This window comes from Poromitra crassiceps, assembly GCF_964638095.1.
Source record: "Poromitra crassiceps genome assembly, chromosome: 4".
Lineage (NCBI taxonomy): Eukaryota > Metazoa > Chordata > Actinopteri > Beryciformes > Melamphaidae > Poromitra > Poromitra crassiceps.
The window spans coordinates 11179135-11193413 of record NC_139626.1 but is presented as its reverse complement, the minus strand read 5'-3'; the positions used below and the strand labels follow the sequence as shown (position 1 = coordinate 11193413).

Below are 14279 nucleotides of genomic sequence, written 5' to 3'. Positions count from 1 at the left end.
ACTCACAACAGATGGACTTCTGAATATTACCATGGTGATATAGAGGACTTACGGTTGCCTTGGAGGAGTTGCACAAAATTTGATTCGAAAATTGGTGACTTTTACATGTTATGTGTATAAGTTTATTCCTCTTGAATATCAGTCCAGATATTGGATACACACTGGTGGAGAATCACGCCAACTATTCGTCGCGCTTGAATTTCAAACGGGCATAAAAATAAACAGCTATGTTTGTGGGTCCTCCTTAGGTCAGTGGTCCTGTCTCCTGTGTCTCTCCTTCACATCGCCCTACAGCAGGCCGGCCTATTTTTCTTCATCAAAGTTGACAGTAACATTAAAAGTACCACAGCGCCTCGGTAAGTAACTACTTTAGTTGAAAATACTATGTCGTGACGGTCCGATTCGCAAATGCGCATGATGTTTTTTGTTTTTATATCCCAAATGGAGTTCGCAGTAACGTTTACTTAGCAAAATGGCTATCAACCGTCTAATTTGCCAGCCAGAGGCCCCTGTCCCGGTTATCCTCCTACTAGCTGTTAGCTTACTATCACGCAAACATTACTGCTCACAGTGCTCAGCTGGTGTCAGTGGCTGCTGGATGTTGTAATGTTACTGACAGCAAAAACAAGGCACCTGTGTCCTGTTGACGTCCTTATTGTGAGAGGGGAATGACGCTGAAGGGCAAGGCAGACACTACAGGAGAGTCCCCATTAACGCTATTGTTAAGATTCACTGTGTTCTGTCTCTTGTCGACGTTACTGTAGTCTCTTGCTTGCCGGACTCTCTCCCTGCACGTTACTGGAACAGCCATAACCTAACTCCCCGTATTCGGACATGAATACGAAATCTTCTATTGTCCTAGTAGACCTAGACAGAGGCCACTTGTGCCATTTGAGAACCAGATACATGGTAACTTGACAAGTGAAACAGTTCAAACCACTAAAATGCTAACATTAATTGGCTAACATATGTTTTTACGTACACATATATTCGTATACATTTGATATATCCATTTTTAGTGCATAAAGGTGCACAGCAACCATTTGACATTTAAACATTTGACTGCATGAGGGAGATGTAAAAAAAAGTTAGCTTGTTAGCTGTCGTTCGTTTGACGTCACAACCATGCGACACTAGCCTGGCTCCAGACCTTCGAAGCCACGCCCACCCCACAGTTGTGAATTTGGCCCTTCTTGGTCTGGAATCGCCATGTGCAAACGCCTTTTCTCCTAGCCTGGATGGAAAAACCTCGCTCTGAGTTTTCCGGCTATGGGCAGAAGACCGTGCTGTGCTCCAGAAAAAATATTCCGCTCAATTATTGCATTCCCACCGGAACACAGGCACAGGCCGGGGGGCGGGTCTTCTTCTGTCTTCCTGCCTCAGTAACGCATACCAGGCTCCCTCTGAGAGAGCCTGGTAACGCGAGGTTACTTTTCTCCGGTTGAAAATCCAATGACGGACGCTGATTGGCTAACGCTGTTGTCAGTCATGCACAACAGAAACCGCTGTGAGCAAAGCCAACATGTCCTATAATGTGGATTCTAGTCATAGGTTGATGTTGCCGCACGGACCGGTTTATGTGACGGACATGTAACGTCCTGGTCAGACGTAAAGTAAAGAGTAAATCACGTTCCTGATATTCTGCTCTCCGTCTCGTCATTATGTGATAGAGGCATAAAGATTACACAACATAACGTAGCTAGCTAATGCTAGCCAGCTTCTCCACATTAAGCAGCCAACTTTGGCTGACTTTGTACTTTTTGTTTTAACAAACGTCTTATTAGTTACTGCAGTGTACGATAAGACTTCCGTCTGCCCAAATCTGCGGTGGGTTCCATAATAACGCGCAACACAGAGACATAACGTTACTGCAGAGCAATGACAACACTTGCATAAGTGATGACGGACTAGTCTGACAATAATTAAAGTCGATTTCTGTGAACTTGTAAGGGTGGTGCTTTTCATTTGACACATGCTCTGCTTTATAATGATTTAGGAGATGTACTTGTGTCGCTATTTAATACTATGCCACATTTTGTGTGACAGGCATAATGGCGGTCCCTCCACCATACGCAGACCTTGGAAAATCTGCAAAGGATATCTTCAACAAAGGATATGGTAATTCAAAGCACATTAAAGCATTTTGATAAGTGTTTATTATTTATTAACCTTCACAGAATAGGCCTACTGTGTGAAAGAGAAATACACTACCAGGCAGGCCTAATTGGTTTATCAATGTGAATGTCTCTGCAGGGTTTGGACTGGTAAAACTTGATGTGAAGACCAAGTCTTCAAGTGGAGTGGTGAGTTTAACAGTCATTCCAGAAGGTCAAGGTCACTGTGACCTCACGAGCCTATTTACATCACTGCAACACTAAAAGTAGTAGTAGTAGTAGTAATCTAACTAAATTTACATATAAAACTTTATTCCAGACTCAGGTCCATATAAAATACGTACAAAAACACAGACAGTACAATAAAAAAAACAACAACAACAAAACAAATAGGTTTAAAACATAGCAATATTTACATGTTTTTCAGTGTTTCCTCCTGCTTTTAACAATTTCTGTCAGTTAATTTATCTGCATCTTAATTGAGTACAGCCTAAAATGGTAACTGACAATATTATTTATTTATGTATTTCTTCACTTTTTAGCTGCGACCAGCAAGCAGCTCTATAAGGCACTCGGTTGGTTGGTACAAAAAAAGTTCACCATCCTTTAGCGGCCACAGTTTTCGCCCTAGGAGGCAGACATTTGCGGTGGTCAAATGCAGGCTGGCAGAGTAGTGCGGGCTGCCCCTGCCCTCCTGCATTTTGGAAATTTGCATATGTGGTCGCAGCTATTGTGAATTCGCGCTTGTTTATAGATGTGTCAGTCGGCTTCTTGTCTGCATCAGACTCCAGTGACAGTAATTAAAGTTCTCAACACTATTCTCTAGGAATTCAAAACATCTGGATCGTCCAACACAGACACCAGCAAGGTCAATGGAACCCTGGAAACCAAGTACAAGTGGGGTGAATATGGACTGACATTCACAGAGAAGTGGACCACCGACAACACACTTGGGACAGAAATTTGTGTTGAGGATCAGGTAAATTAATAACGCCGGCCCGGCATGCAACTGATGATATCAGAAATCAAATGGCATTACATTAAATGTACAGTACCTGTCTAAATGATTTTCTTCTTTAGATCACCAAAGGACTGAAACTTACTTTTGACACTACATTTTCACCAAATACTGGGTATGCTAGTCAGTCTGTTTTAATGAAAAATAATTAAACATCAAAATATTGCTTAGAAATAATCCTGCCAAGGTATGCTCTGTAATCAATCAAACATGATGTAATTAACTTTCTGATTTTCCTTTGTTTTGTGTCATCTTGACAGCAAGAAGAGTGGCAAAGTCAAGACAGCCTATAAACGTGAATATTTCAATGCTGGCGTCGATGTGGACTTTGATTTTGCCGGTCCTGCGATCCACGGAGCAGCAGTTGCCGGCTACGAGGGATGGCTGGCTGGCTACCAGATGACCTTTGACACAGCCAAATCCAAGATGACTCAGAGCAACTTTGCCGTTGGCTACAAGACTGGCGACTTCCAGCTCCATACTAACGTGTACGTTACACGTTAACAAGTGACCGATTCAAGCTCCTGTCAAGTATCGACTTGATCGACATCTCATATGGCAGGTTGTCAAGTGAGACTGTTTAGGAATATAATTCTGTTGTCTTCTGTGCCCGTCGTTCCTCTTTCCAGTAATGATGGTTCAGAGTTTGGCGGGTCCATTTACCAGAAGGTAAACGACCAACTGGAGACTGCTGTGAACCTTGCATGGACAGCAGGCAGCAACAGCACTCGCTTCGGTATTGCTGCCAAATACCAGTTAGACGCCAGTGCCTCCCTGTCCGTAAGTGCCGTTTCTACTGTATATCAATCAATCAATCAACACTTTATTCCAGACACAGAGGCGGTCTATAGTACATCACAATAAAAAATATACAGAATACAAAACATAATAAAATACAGACAGATACAAATTTATATAGTTCCAATATTTGCATATAGGCTGAAGCGCCAGTGGTTCCAAAGCCTTGAGGTGAACCTAACCATACTCATGGCAGGGTTTACAAGTGCTGAGATAATGCTATTTGGTGACTCAGAGATCCTGCACATAAAACTGTACATGAAGTTCCTGAGTACAGCAGGGCATGTCGAAACACCAATACTTACAAACATTTGGCTTGCACTGCTCCTTCTTGGCACTTTCAGCAGCAGCCTCATGCCATCATTATATGCTACCTTGAGTTTCTGCATACTTCTACTTTTGTAGCGCCGCCACAAGTGGCAAAACGTTTCAAACAGAGTAATCTTCACAGACGATGAGCACATACTAAATTTACGTATCAACATATCAGCCTGAGCGTCCATCATTCTGTATTGTCGTTGAATGTCCCTATCATCAGACAGGTCATCGGTCAGATAGTGTCCTAAGTATTTAACCTCTCCACATGATTTAAGGACAGTACCAGAGAGAAAGAAGGCAGGGAATGACAATGTATTATCTTCCTTGCTTCTGACTATCATGACATTACTCTTTTATACTAGGGCATTCACAGACTAGTCGACTAGTAAAACCACTAGTCGACACTGTGCTTAGTAGTCGACTAGTCTTTTTTGTTTTTTTTTCTTTAAGAAAGAACATGAGGTATTTACACGACATACATGGACTATCATATCCCATATCCCCCACAAAGAACATCAAAACAAAACAAGAAAACTGCATAAGATACACAATAATCCAAGAACAAACAAGACTATTGGACAAACAACCAAACAAAAACAATGCATTCAAAGTAAATACATAGATCTTGCCCTGTTGGCAGCTAGGAAATGCATAGCTTTAAATTGGAAAGCATCCAATCCCCCATCTGTAGTTCACTGGTGGAATGAACTCTCAAGCTACCATACGTTGGATAACAATTACTACAAGAGCAAAGGCAGATTCTGAGACATCCCCAAAATATGGCAACCACATACAGAGTTTGACTTTAAGAACTTTTTACCCCAGTGTCATTAGGCTTATCAGGATAGGAGCTGAATGCATTGTTTTTGTTTGGTTGTTTGTCCAATAGTCTTGTTTGTTCTTGGATTATTGTGTATCTTATGCAGTTTTCTTGTTTTGTTTTGTTGTGTTTTGATGTTCTTTGTGGGGGATATGGGATATGATAGTCCATGTACAGTATGTCGTGTAAATACCTCATGTTCTTTCTTAAAGATGAAAAAAAAAAAACGACTACCGGTAGTCGACTACCTTTAGGGACTAGTCGTGAATGCCCTACTGTATCCTGATGTCCCTTCCACTCTGTGGATGTAGGTTAAATGGCGTAGTTGGGTCATACAACTGAATAATTAAAGACAAATGGCATTATAATGATGAGGAAACATATATATATATAAATTATTATAGATATATATTTCAATTGGTTGGTCTTATATGGAATGATTTAATGCCTGTCTTTTCCAGGCTAAAGTGACTAATGCCAGCTTGGTAGGAATTGGCTACACCCAGACTCTGCGGCCCGGTAAGAACAATCTCCTTTTTATGATCCATCCAACTCCAGTGATTGTGGACTTTGGACTTTCCAGTAACTTCTTCTCACCTTTCCCCCCCCCCAAGGTATGAAGCTAGTCCTGTCAGCACTGGTGGATGGGAAGAGCATCAATGCCGGTGGCCACAAACTAGGTCTGGGGCTGGAACTGGAGGCGTGAGGATCACCGGCAGAAAGTGTGTTTGCTCCCCGCTCAGCAGCAAATGATCTTTCAAAGAGATGAATCCAAAGCAAAAGAAACCCACTTCTCAAGTACTGTTAAGACGCCCACCTCGCCACCACCCTCTTTTTCATTTGGGGTCATAATCACTCATCCCGTTTCTAACGGATGTGTTATTAGACGAACGCTTGTATCACTCTGTCCTCCCATAGTCAAATGTGTCCTTCCTCTAAGGCAGACATCTCTGTTCTTTGGCTTCATCCCTATGACAACCCATGAATTGTTCCTCGTTACTTTACTCAAGCGCGATAATCTTCTAGAATGTAAACTTAAGCTGTCATTTTGCACAGTAGCATATACCTTATTTCTGCTCTTCCTTCTATTTGCACATTTTGTTTGTCTTTTAGTCGTGATGTTCTGCCATCAAAAGGATCGCTCCTACAAAAAATAACTGACGAAATGATCTTTATTTATCTTATATCTTAAGAGAGGCTTAACCATGCTGTGTGGTTAGTTTCACACCTCGACTATCTTGAGTACCTCCTTCTAAGTTATTAATAAAGAAGTTGCAAAACAATGCCAAAAGGATTTTCTGTTTCCTCAGTGTGACGAGAGCGAATGGATATCCTCCACCTTCCCCTCCCCATATTTGAAGACTGGGACACGAATCAGGAACAAGATCCCTGTGTGCGTACACGTGTGTATGTCTACCTTTGCAATAAAGTCTTTAAATATACATTTGTTTGTGTTCTCCTTTTGTGGGAAATTACTATACAATACATATTACAATACACAACATGGAGGATGGTATTAAATCAACACTATGGTCAGATAGATGTACAAAATGTTGAATTCGTTTTATTATAGATATACACGTCATTTGTAAACACTGCTTTACCTAGTTGATCTTAATTATTTCCATCACAACTCAAATTCCCCATTTTGCATTGTAACTGAAGCTGAGATTTGAGAAACTTATGAAGTTGCTAACATTTTGACAGTAAAATGCTTTAAAGCAATAGTTCACCCAAAAATGGAAATTCTATATTCAGTGCGATTGATATCAGTAATATCCCATGCCAGTGTCCCATGTGTAAAAGGTTTTTGACAGAAGACCTGAGCTGCAAGTGAATACTTTCATATCTGAGATGGCTGCTCAGTTCAGAAAGTCAGCTCAGATGAAAGCCAGCAGCTGCCCAGTCCAACCATGTGCCAAACCAGGAGAAGTGCCCTGTGACATCTGCACTGGGCCCAATCTGAAGGCCCAGAAGTCCTGCCTGGTGTGTCTGGCCTCCTACTGTGAGACTCACCTGGAGCCTCATCAGACAATGACAGGACTGAAAAGACACAAGCTGATGGATCCAGTGGAGAACCTGGAATACAGGATGTGTAAAGAGCATGATAAACCACTGCAGCTGTTCTGCAAGACTGACCAGATGTGTGCATGTGTGTCTGCTCTGCACTGTTTTACACCACAAGTCACATGACACTGTTCCTCTGAAAGAAGAATGTGAAGGAAGGAAGGCTGAACTGGGGAAGACAGGCTGGAATTCAGCAGAAGATCCAAGAGAGATGACTGAAGATTCAGGAGCTCAAACACTCAGTAGAGCTCAGCAAGGAAGATGCAGACAGTGTGCGGGTCCTCACCGCTCTGATGCAGTCTGTGGAGAAGATGATCGAAGAGAAGCAGAAAACAACAGAAGCAGGCTGTAGGCTTCATCAAAGCGCTGGAACAGGAAATCTCAGCTGATGAAGAGAAGCACTGAGGTGGAGCAACTCTCACGCACTGAAGACCATCTCCACCTTCTCCAAAGCTTCCCATCCCTGAACACTCCTCTACACACCAAGGACTGGACAGGGGTCAGTGTCCATCATTCATCATATAAGATATATGGGACTGTGAGGAGAGCTGTGGCTCAGCTGGAGGAGACACTCAGGAAAGAGATGGAGAAGCTTTCTGTTGATGTTGAGCTGAAGAGGGTCCAGCAGTATGCAGTTGATGTGACTCTGGATCCTGATCCAGCATATCCCTCTCTCATCCTGTCTGACGATGGGAAACAAGTGATGATGTGGTGATGTAAAGAACAATCTCCCAGACAACCCGAAGAGATGTTCTCAATTTGCCAATGTTTTAGGAAAGCAGAGCTTCTCTTCAGGAAGATTTTACTACGAGGTTCAGGTTAAAGGGAAGACTGACTGGGATGTAGGAGTGGCCAGAGGGTCGATCAACAGGAAGGTAGAAATCCCACTGTGCCCCGTGAATGGCTACTGGACTACGGTATATGGTTGAGGAATGGAAATGAGTACAAAGCTCATGCTGGCCCTGGTGTCCTCTCTCTGAAGATGAAGCCTCAGAAGGTGGGGGTGTTTGTGGATTATGAGGAGGGTCTGGTCTCCTTTTATGATCTATGTAGATGCGGCTGTTCTTATCTACTCCTTTACTGGCTGCACCTTCACTGAGAAACTACCCATACTTCAGACCCTGTAATAATGATGGTGGTAAAAGCTCCGCCGCTCTGATCATCTCTCCTGTCGATCACACAGATTAGACTAATCATTCTTAAAATAACATACTTTCTTTTTCCCTCAGGTATTCTTATATCAATTCTAATGTTGAATTTGATAAAATGTTGAATTTTATAAAACAGAAAAAACACTATAAACATATCCAGATAATTGGCAAAATGATGAATATCGACGCCGATATTCGAAAATGCCGATAATCGGTCGACCCCTAGTATATACCTTGAAAAAATGCAGGGAATAAATATTAGGATTCAGTATCTCAAAAAGGATTTATTGACAATGTCAACCTTGAAGTCCCAAACCCAAATACATGTTTTGTAAAGCATACATGGATGCAGTGACAATGCAACAGTGAAATATTAATTTCATTTTCAATATATAATATGTTGTATATTTCAATATACAACATATTTAGTCATTAAGAGGGAGGGGGTGTCAAAAATGTTTTGACAATTCATCCTACAATGACAGGAGATGACACAAATTATAATTCACTCATTTGGGAACAACACTTACAGGGGGGTTTGTGAGGCCACCACACACAATCACAATCTACTCTCTAGTAGGTCAGGTTATTTAGAAAATGTCAGTATAATCTATTATGCACCGGCATCTTTTTTAAAGTTCTGCGTGAAGATTTGGGGCATATTCTTAAGTATGGCTTCCTTATCTGGCCATTTAATGAGTGGCTTGGGGACAATGGCCATAGCAGGTATCCAGCACCTACAGATATATTTTTGGGTGAACTATTCCTTTCGAGGAGCTGCAAAGAGAAGGTAGGCTTGAGTTTCTGGTACCACCACATGCTCTTGTCATGATGATGAGCGTGAAGTACTGTGATGATCTTCAACTACAATTTGATAGCAATTGTGAGGCCGTCTCCCACAGTGAGCATGCTGAGGTTGATGCGGGCGTCTCGGTGCAGCTTCTTGTTCAGCTTGTCTATGGCCTGGGTGTCTGCATCATCAGGGGCAGGGTTCACCACCTTCCCACTCCACAGCACCTGCAGGGTAAGAATCAAAGTGTTCAGAAGGTAACCAGCTTGATATGATTGATCCTTAAATCAATATCTAAAGTGTTCAAAGTTAATTTTTCCCCCTGATTATTTTCTAGTGTGCAGACTAATTTATGTTTATTTTCCTTTGCATTTTCTCCCCAATTGTACTTGGCCAATTCCTCCTGCTGTCCCAGTCATTGCTCCACCCCCTCCTCCAATCTGCCAGTTGTAGACTCTCACATGCTTCCTCCGATGCATGTGCAGTCGCCAGCCGCTTCTTTTCACCTGACGACGAGGAGTTTCATCGGCAGGACGTAGCACGTGGGAGGAGCATGCTATTCCCTCCAGTTCACCTCCCCCCCTTCCCAGAACAGAACCTCGACCGATCAGAGCTGGTGCAGCAACTAGGACACACGACCAAGTCGGAAGTATCGCTACCGGGAATTGAACCGATTGAACCGGGGTCTCCGCGGTGGTGGTGGTGGTGGTGAGTGCTTTTACCTCTACACACTACCCAGACGCCCCAGCTCAAAGTGAAATATGTCTTTGGAAACACAACTTACATTATCAATAGCAATGATGCCTCCTTTCCGCAACAGCTGCAGTGACTTTTCGTAGTAGTTATCGTAATTCACTTTGTCCGCATCAATAAAGACAAAGTCAAATGTTTCAGCCTCGCCAGCTGCCAGCAGGTCATCTGAAAGTGAAGCAGAGAGGGATTACACTTGTGAAGATCTGGAAAAGCCAATGGGCCAATTCAATCAGACGTGTCTCTTTAAAGCTAGACTATTTGATACGTGGTCACATGACTGATTATCAATCCAGGAAGGACAGTCCATGGTGTCAACTAGCTTAGAGGTTTATCTGCCAGTGGGATGTTGGATGGAGTTTCAGACTGATCAGATTGTACCAACAGTGAAAGGTAACACAACCTCACAATGCATGTCTAACAGCACACGATTTGTATTACACATTGTTACACATTATTACACATTATTACACACACATATATACATATATATACATATATATATATATATATATATATATATATATATATATATATATAGTAAAAGAAAACAAAAACAAAACTTGAAAATTAACCAACTCCCTCATTCCTTCAGAAAACCGCTGAATTGACTGTACCTAGAGTTTGCAACGCTGGTTGAATGCGTAGATCAATTTTATGATCAACCCCAGCCTGTAAATTAAAAAAGAAAAACAATATTTTCAAAAGAGGCATTTCTCCAGGGTTTGGCCTGAAAGTGGTGGGACAGTTAGGTGCACACTGCACACATACAGTAATCTGATAACAGATGAGAGCTAGACCAAGGCATCCTCCTTGTATATGAGGATTTCTTACCCGAGTGTGTTTACATGCATGACAATATTCTGTTACTATAGTTAGTTTTTTCTATTAGCTTATAAACCTAAATAAGATTATAGCGATATCAGTTTATATGATATTCTTATTATTCATGCATAGCCCTACAGGGATATTTGTGAAAGGGATATGAAGAAGCATATAATCATCTTTACCCCCAATATCTAAATTTGGATTAGATATTATCCAATATACTGCATGCTTGTAAACACAGTCACTGAGAAGCACGTGGAGGTGTGTGTTCAGACGGACACCAGTGTAAATTCAGTGTTTGAAGGCATTGCTGATGCAAATCACACGTTCCTTTTAATTGAATTGAAATGTATTGTAACCATGCTTCTTTATAGTGATACATCACACTTCAAATAATACAAAAGGGATTTCAAAGTGAAAGTTATTTCTTTAGACTGCTACCTCCTTTGTCACACACACAAGTCAGACAGACACAAAGAGCCTGTGTCCCATGCAGATGCACAGCTTAGCTTTAGTCAGAAGCACGTCTATTACGGTACCTGTGGGTGCATGATACTCCTCTGCACTGATCAGCACTTAGCAGAATGGGAATAATACAGTAGTGTTACGCATGATGTATTAACCCGCTGATGTATTTAGCTTAGCAGTATCTCCAAAGGTCCAATGACGAACCAACACAGTAGTAGAGCCTCAAACAGGGGCCACACATGACATTTTACCTCTTTCCAGAAGGGTTTCCCAATATCGGTGTAGGTTTCGTTGACATCACAGGCCACCATAACTCCATCATCAGGCAGAGCCAGTGCCACATTTAAAGTGTTGTAACCTGTGTACACCCCTAGACATGCAACAAGCAGGTCATAAAGTCAATGAGTGATCTTCAACGGAAGCAAAATAGTTCACTTTTAATTAGATATGGAGCCGACATCATTCTATTTCTGCGCGTCTTCCTTATAGATAAAGCATAGTGTAATCTTAACCATGAGAGCCGTGCTTCAGTGATTGCATGTGATGTAGAATCTAATTCCATTACCGATCTCTATTGCTTTCTTGGTTTTTATTAGCTTTGCCAGATTAGCCATGAACTGTGACTGCTCACAGGCGACCATAATGAAATTCCAGGAATCCTCCATTGTCCTCTGAAAAGCATGAGGGGAAACAGATTATATTAGTTTAGGAAATTACATTGTAAAACATCCTTATGTCGTGATTGTGTGTGTATATGTGTGTGTGTGTGTGTGTGTGTGTGTCATTGCAGATTTGGAGAATATAGGGCCTAAATTGAATGATGAACAGCATTGATACCAAGACTTCCTCACCAGTCTGAGTTTTTTCAGGGCGGGATGCTCCCTCAGTGAGTGATTGAGGACGTACTGCATCAGCGGGTTGTCTTTGGCCCCAGTGTGACTTTTGAAAATGTCCATACTGGATGATGCGGATTTCCTTTTCCCTGAGGGGAGAACATGAGACAATCATGATGATGAGGATCTAAAGAGCATGACATCATGGTACCAACGACCTGGCTTGGTTTATTAAACATGATATTGTTATTTTTACTCTTTAATGACTGCCTAGTAGTACATCCTCCAGGAAATTGAACCCTGCTCTAGTCTAATTATTCGATTTAGATTAGATGAAACTTGAATGCTTCCTGTGGAGAAATTGGGTTATTGCAACAGCAGAGAACAGGAAAAGAATAGAGCCAATAGTGAGTGAAGGACATGTTCAGGATAATGCAACAAAGCAAATAAAGATTTACAGGTTATTAGATGTTTACACTTTAAAATTATTACCATGTACAGCATGCACACAGTGTGTAAATATGCATTGGCTCTCCACACTGTTACGGCTAGATCTACATACAAAGTGGACATTTTGTAAATGTCATTGCTTAGTTGTTTGTAGTAATTTGTTCTGCTTTAGTAGGTCCTGCACTGGCATAGAAACAAGTGGATTACAGCAAACCGATGCTGCAAACTGAAATGTCATATTATTATCACGCCCCCTAGTGTCAAAAAGTAGATTAGGAGGTTTGTGGCTTGTGCCTTGTGGCTGTGGGTGACAGGGTTTGTTTAGGTGCTGTTTAGGTGCTGCTTCGTTTCTATTGATTCAAATATTAACTTACACAGTTGTAAATCTTTTCTGACAATTAACAGTTTATATACAGGTACTTGTTTGACCAATACTACATTTTAATAGTGCAGTTATAAGTATTAGGCTAGCTTTAATTAAGTGACCCATGAGGCTGTGGTCTTCGTTCTTACCCAAGTAATAACCAGCGACAAAAAAGACTCCTAAAGTGGCGGATCCAATCAGTGCCTCTTTGGAAATATTGCGAAAAGACATGACTGCATAGATCTTCTATTACCGAACGTACCACGAGGATTTCCGTGTTTGCTGGGCGTGCACGCTACTGCTGTAATACTGCGAATAGAAGCGCGGCTCAATCATGACTGAAGCCTTTGGCGCGTGTATTACACACACTCGGGTTTCACAGTCATGTGACTAGTCTGGGCACCTTCCACCCCGCTTTTTGTCATGGGGGCGTAAACCCCGGACCCAGAATTAACACCGGATGGCAATGCGCCTAACAACGTCTTTGTTGCCGTTAGCTTGACGCGGTGATGTTACCTAAACTAGAGTCTGATCAAAACAAAGCTAGCGTTACATAAAACAAAACGTTTATGCAATATGGCATCTCCGCCACCACCGCCTGACACACCGGTCAAAACGGTGAAAGAGGATTCTGATACTTGGGTCAAATTGTCAAATTAACGTGAAAGTTGACGAGCTAGAAACGCTGCCATCCGGTCTAGGGCGGGCTCTAGGCGGGAACCAGTAGGGTGACAAAATCAATTGTGGGCGGGAGCCAGGCTCTTTCTCGCCGAGAAGAGCCTGGTGACGCGAGGTTACATGTGACTGACTGTCATTCACAACACTTAAAAACAGGCTCGTGAGCTAAACTGTTGCTCAGCATTTGCCATTTGCTTGGTGAGTACAAAAGTCAAACATCATATTCGGAAAATGCAGCTTTTAAATGTAGTTATATGCGTAATCCATTTGAACAAGACAAGTCCTATAAAACATCATTTTAGCGTTATATCCCAGGAGTCAGACGACAATTCGGCTTTGCACTAAATAGCATAGCTAACGTTACATGTGCGAAACAGCCTGTTAAAATGGAAAAAACAAACGCATAAAGCAACTCACCGATGGCAGAGACAGACTGTACTGAGACGTTGCAGCGGTTGTGATGGCCGGTGGTCTTGACTTTCGGAGCTTGGATAAATATGGCTGTGTGGATCTGGATGGTGGGAGGGTCTAAGTCAAGTGACATAGGCTATATTAGTTAGTTTCCTGTTCCCAGCGAGCATTTTTCGGTTGAAAAGACGTTTAAAAAACGTTTAGGGTCAACGTTGAAAAAACGTGCAAGGAAGGTTTGAAAGTGAAAGTTTTTTCACCCACTATTTGCAGACGTTTATTGAACGTTCAGATTTAGACCATATTTCACCAGGAAATTAAATTAAAAATTCAGCAGCGCACACGGGATTCGAACCCCGCTTTCCCACATTCAAGCCAGTCCGCTCTACGCGCTGAGCTATATATTTTCTTATACTCTGTAGAG

The 14279-nt window shown here is 41.9% G+C and overlaps 2 protein-coding genes and 1 pseudogene across 6 annotated transcripts; 2 read left to right on the top strand and 1 right to left on the bottom strand.

Moving 5' to 3' along the window:
* Nucleotides 1-270: 270 nt before the first annotated feature.
* Nucleotides 271-6510, top strand: LOC310775537 (non-selective voltage-gated ion channel VDAC2-like). Of its 3 annotated transcripts, none has more exons than XR_014552676.1 (10): nucleotides 271-356; nucleotides 2047-2118; nucleotides 2254-2303; nucleotides 2941-3093; nucleotides 3195-3247; nucleotides 3393-3620; nucleotides 3762-3912; nucleotides 5530-5587; nucleotides 5683-5866; nucleotides 6379-6510. XR_014552676.1 is itself a non-coding variant. In XM_083635704.1 (10 exons), the coding sequence occupies exons 2-9, from the start codon at nucleotides 2052-2054 to the stop codon at nucleotides 5772-5774; spliced, it is 852 nt and encodes a 283-aa protein (XP_083491830.1). In that variant the 5' UTR covers nucleotides 271-356; nucleotides 2047-2051; the 3' UTR covers nucleotides 5775-5790; nucleotides 6379-6510. The 3 variants fall into 3 exon arrangements, 2 of the variants coding, with proteins under 2 accessions (XP_083491830.1, XP_083491829.1); XM_083635704.1 differs by having other exon boundaries at nucleotides 5683-5790; XM_083635703.1 differs by lacking the exon at nucleotides 6379-6510 and having other exon boundaries at nucleotides 5683-6372.
* A 442-nt stretch (nucleotides 6511-6952) lies between these two features.
* Nucleotides 6953-8323, top strand: LOC310775593 (E3 ubiquitin-protein ligase TRIM21-like; annotated as a pseudogene). Its single transcript has 2 exons — nucleotides 6953-7054; nucleotides 7457-8323. The product of its transcript is annotated as an E3 ubiquitin-protein ligase TRIM21-like (transcript).
* A 241-nt stretch (nucleotides 8324-8564) lies between these two features.
* LOC310774419 (catechol O-methyltransferase domain-containing protein 1-like) lies at nucleotides 8565-13943 on the bottom strand. 2 transcript variants are annotated; one of them, XM_083634490.1, is made up of 7 exons: nucleotides 13865-13943; nucleotides 11974-12104; nucleotides 11688-11793; nucleotides 11374-11492; nucleotides 10444-10498; nucleotides 9861-9994; nucleotides 8565-9303 (listed from the first exon to the last, which is right to left on the bottom strand). In XM_083634490.1, exons 2-7 carry the CDS (start codon nucleotides 12076-12078, stop codon nucleotides 9151-9153), a joined length of 672 nt encoding a protein of 223 aa, XP_083490616.1. In that variant the 5' UTR covers nucleotides 12079-12104; nucleotides 13865-13943; the 3' UTR covers nucleotides 8565-9150. The 2 variants fall into 2 exon arrangements, with proteins under 2 accessions (XP_083490616.1, XP_083490615.1); XM_083634489.1 differs by lacking the exon at nucleotides 13865-13943 and adding an exon at nucleotides 12919-13042.
* Nucleotides 13944-14279: the final 336 nt, after the last annotated feature.

Bases quoted from the DNA above. Each gene is read 5' to 3' on its own strand.
- LOC310774419 (XM_083634489.1), bottom strand. From the start codon at position 13,000: ATGTCTTTTCGCAATATTTCCAAAGAGGCACTGATTGGATCCGCCACT. The intron at 12,105-12,918 runs GTAAGAACGAAG...TTCTCCCCTCAG, and splicing joins TGTCGCTGGTTATTACTTGG to GGAAAAGGAAATCCGCATCA. The intron at 11,794-11,973 runs GTGAGGAAGTCT...CATGCTTTTCAG, and splicing joins CCCTGAAAAAACTCAGACTG to AGGACAATGGAGGATTCCTG.
- LOC310775537 (XM_083635704.1), top strand. From the start codon at position 2,052: ATGGCGGTCCCTCCACCATACGCAGACCTTGGAAAATCTGCAAAGGAT. The intron at 3,621-3,761 runs GTACGTTACACG...TCCTCTTTCCAG, and splicing joins TTCCAGCTCCATACTAACGT to TAATGATGGTTCAGAGTTTG. The intron at 5,588-5,682 runs GTAAGAACAATC...CCCCCCCCCAAG, and splicing joins CACCCAGACTCTGCGGCCCG to GTATGAAGCTAGTCCTGTCA.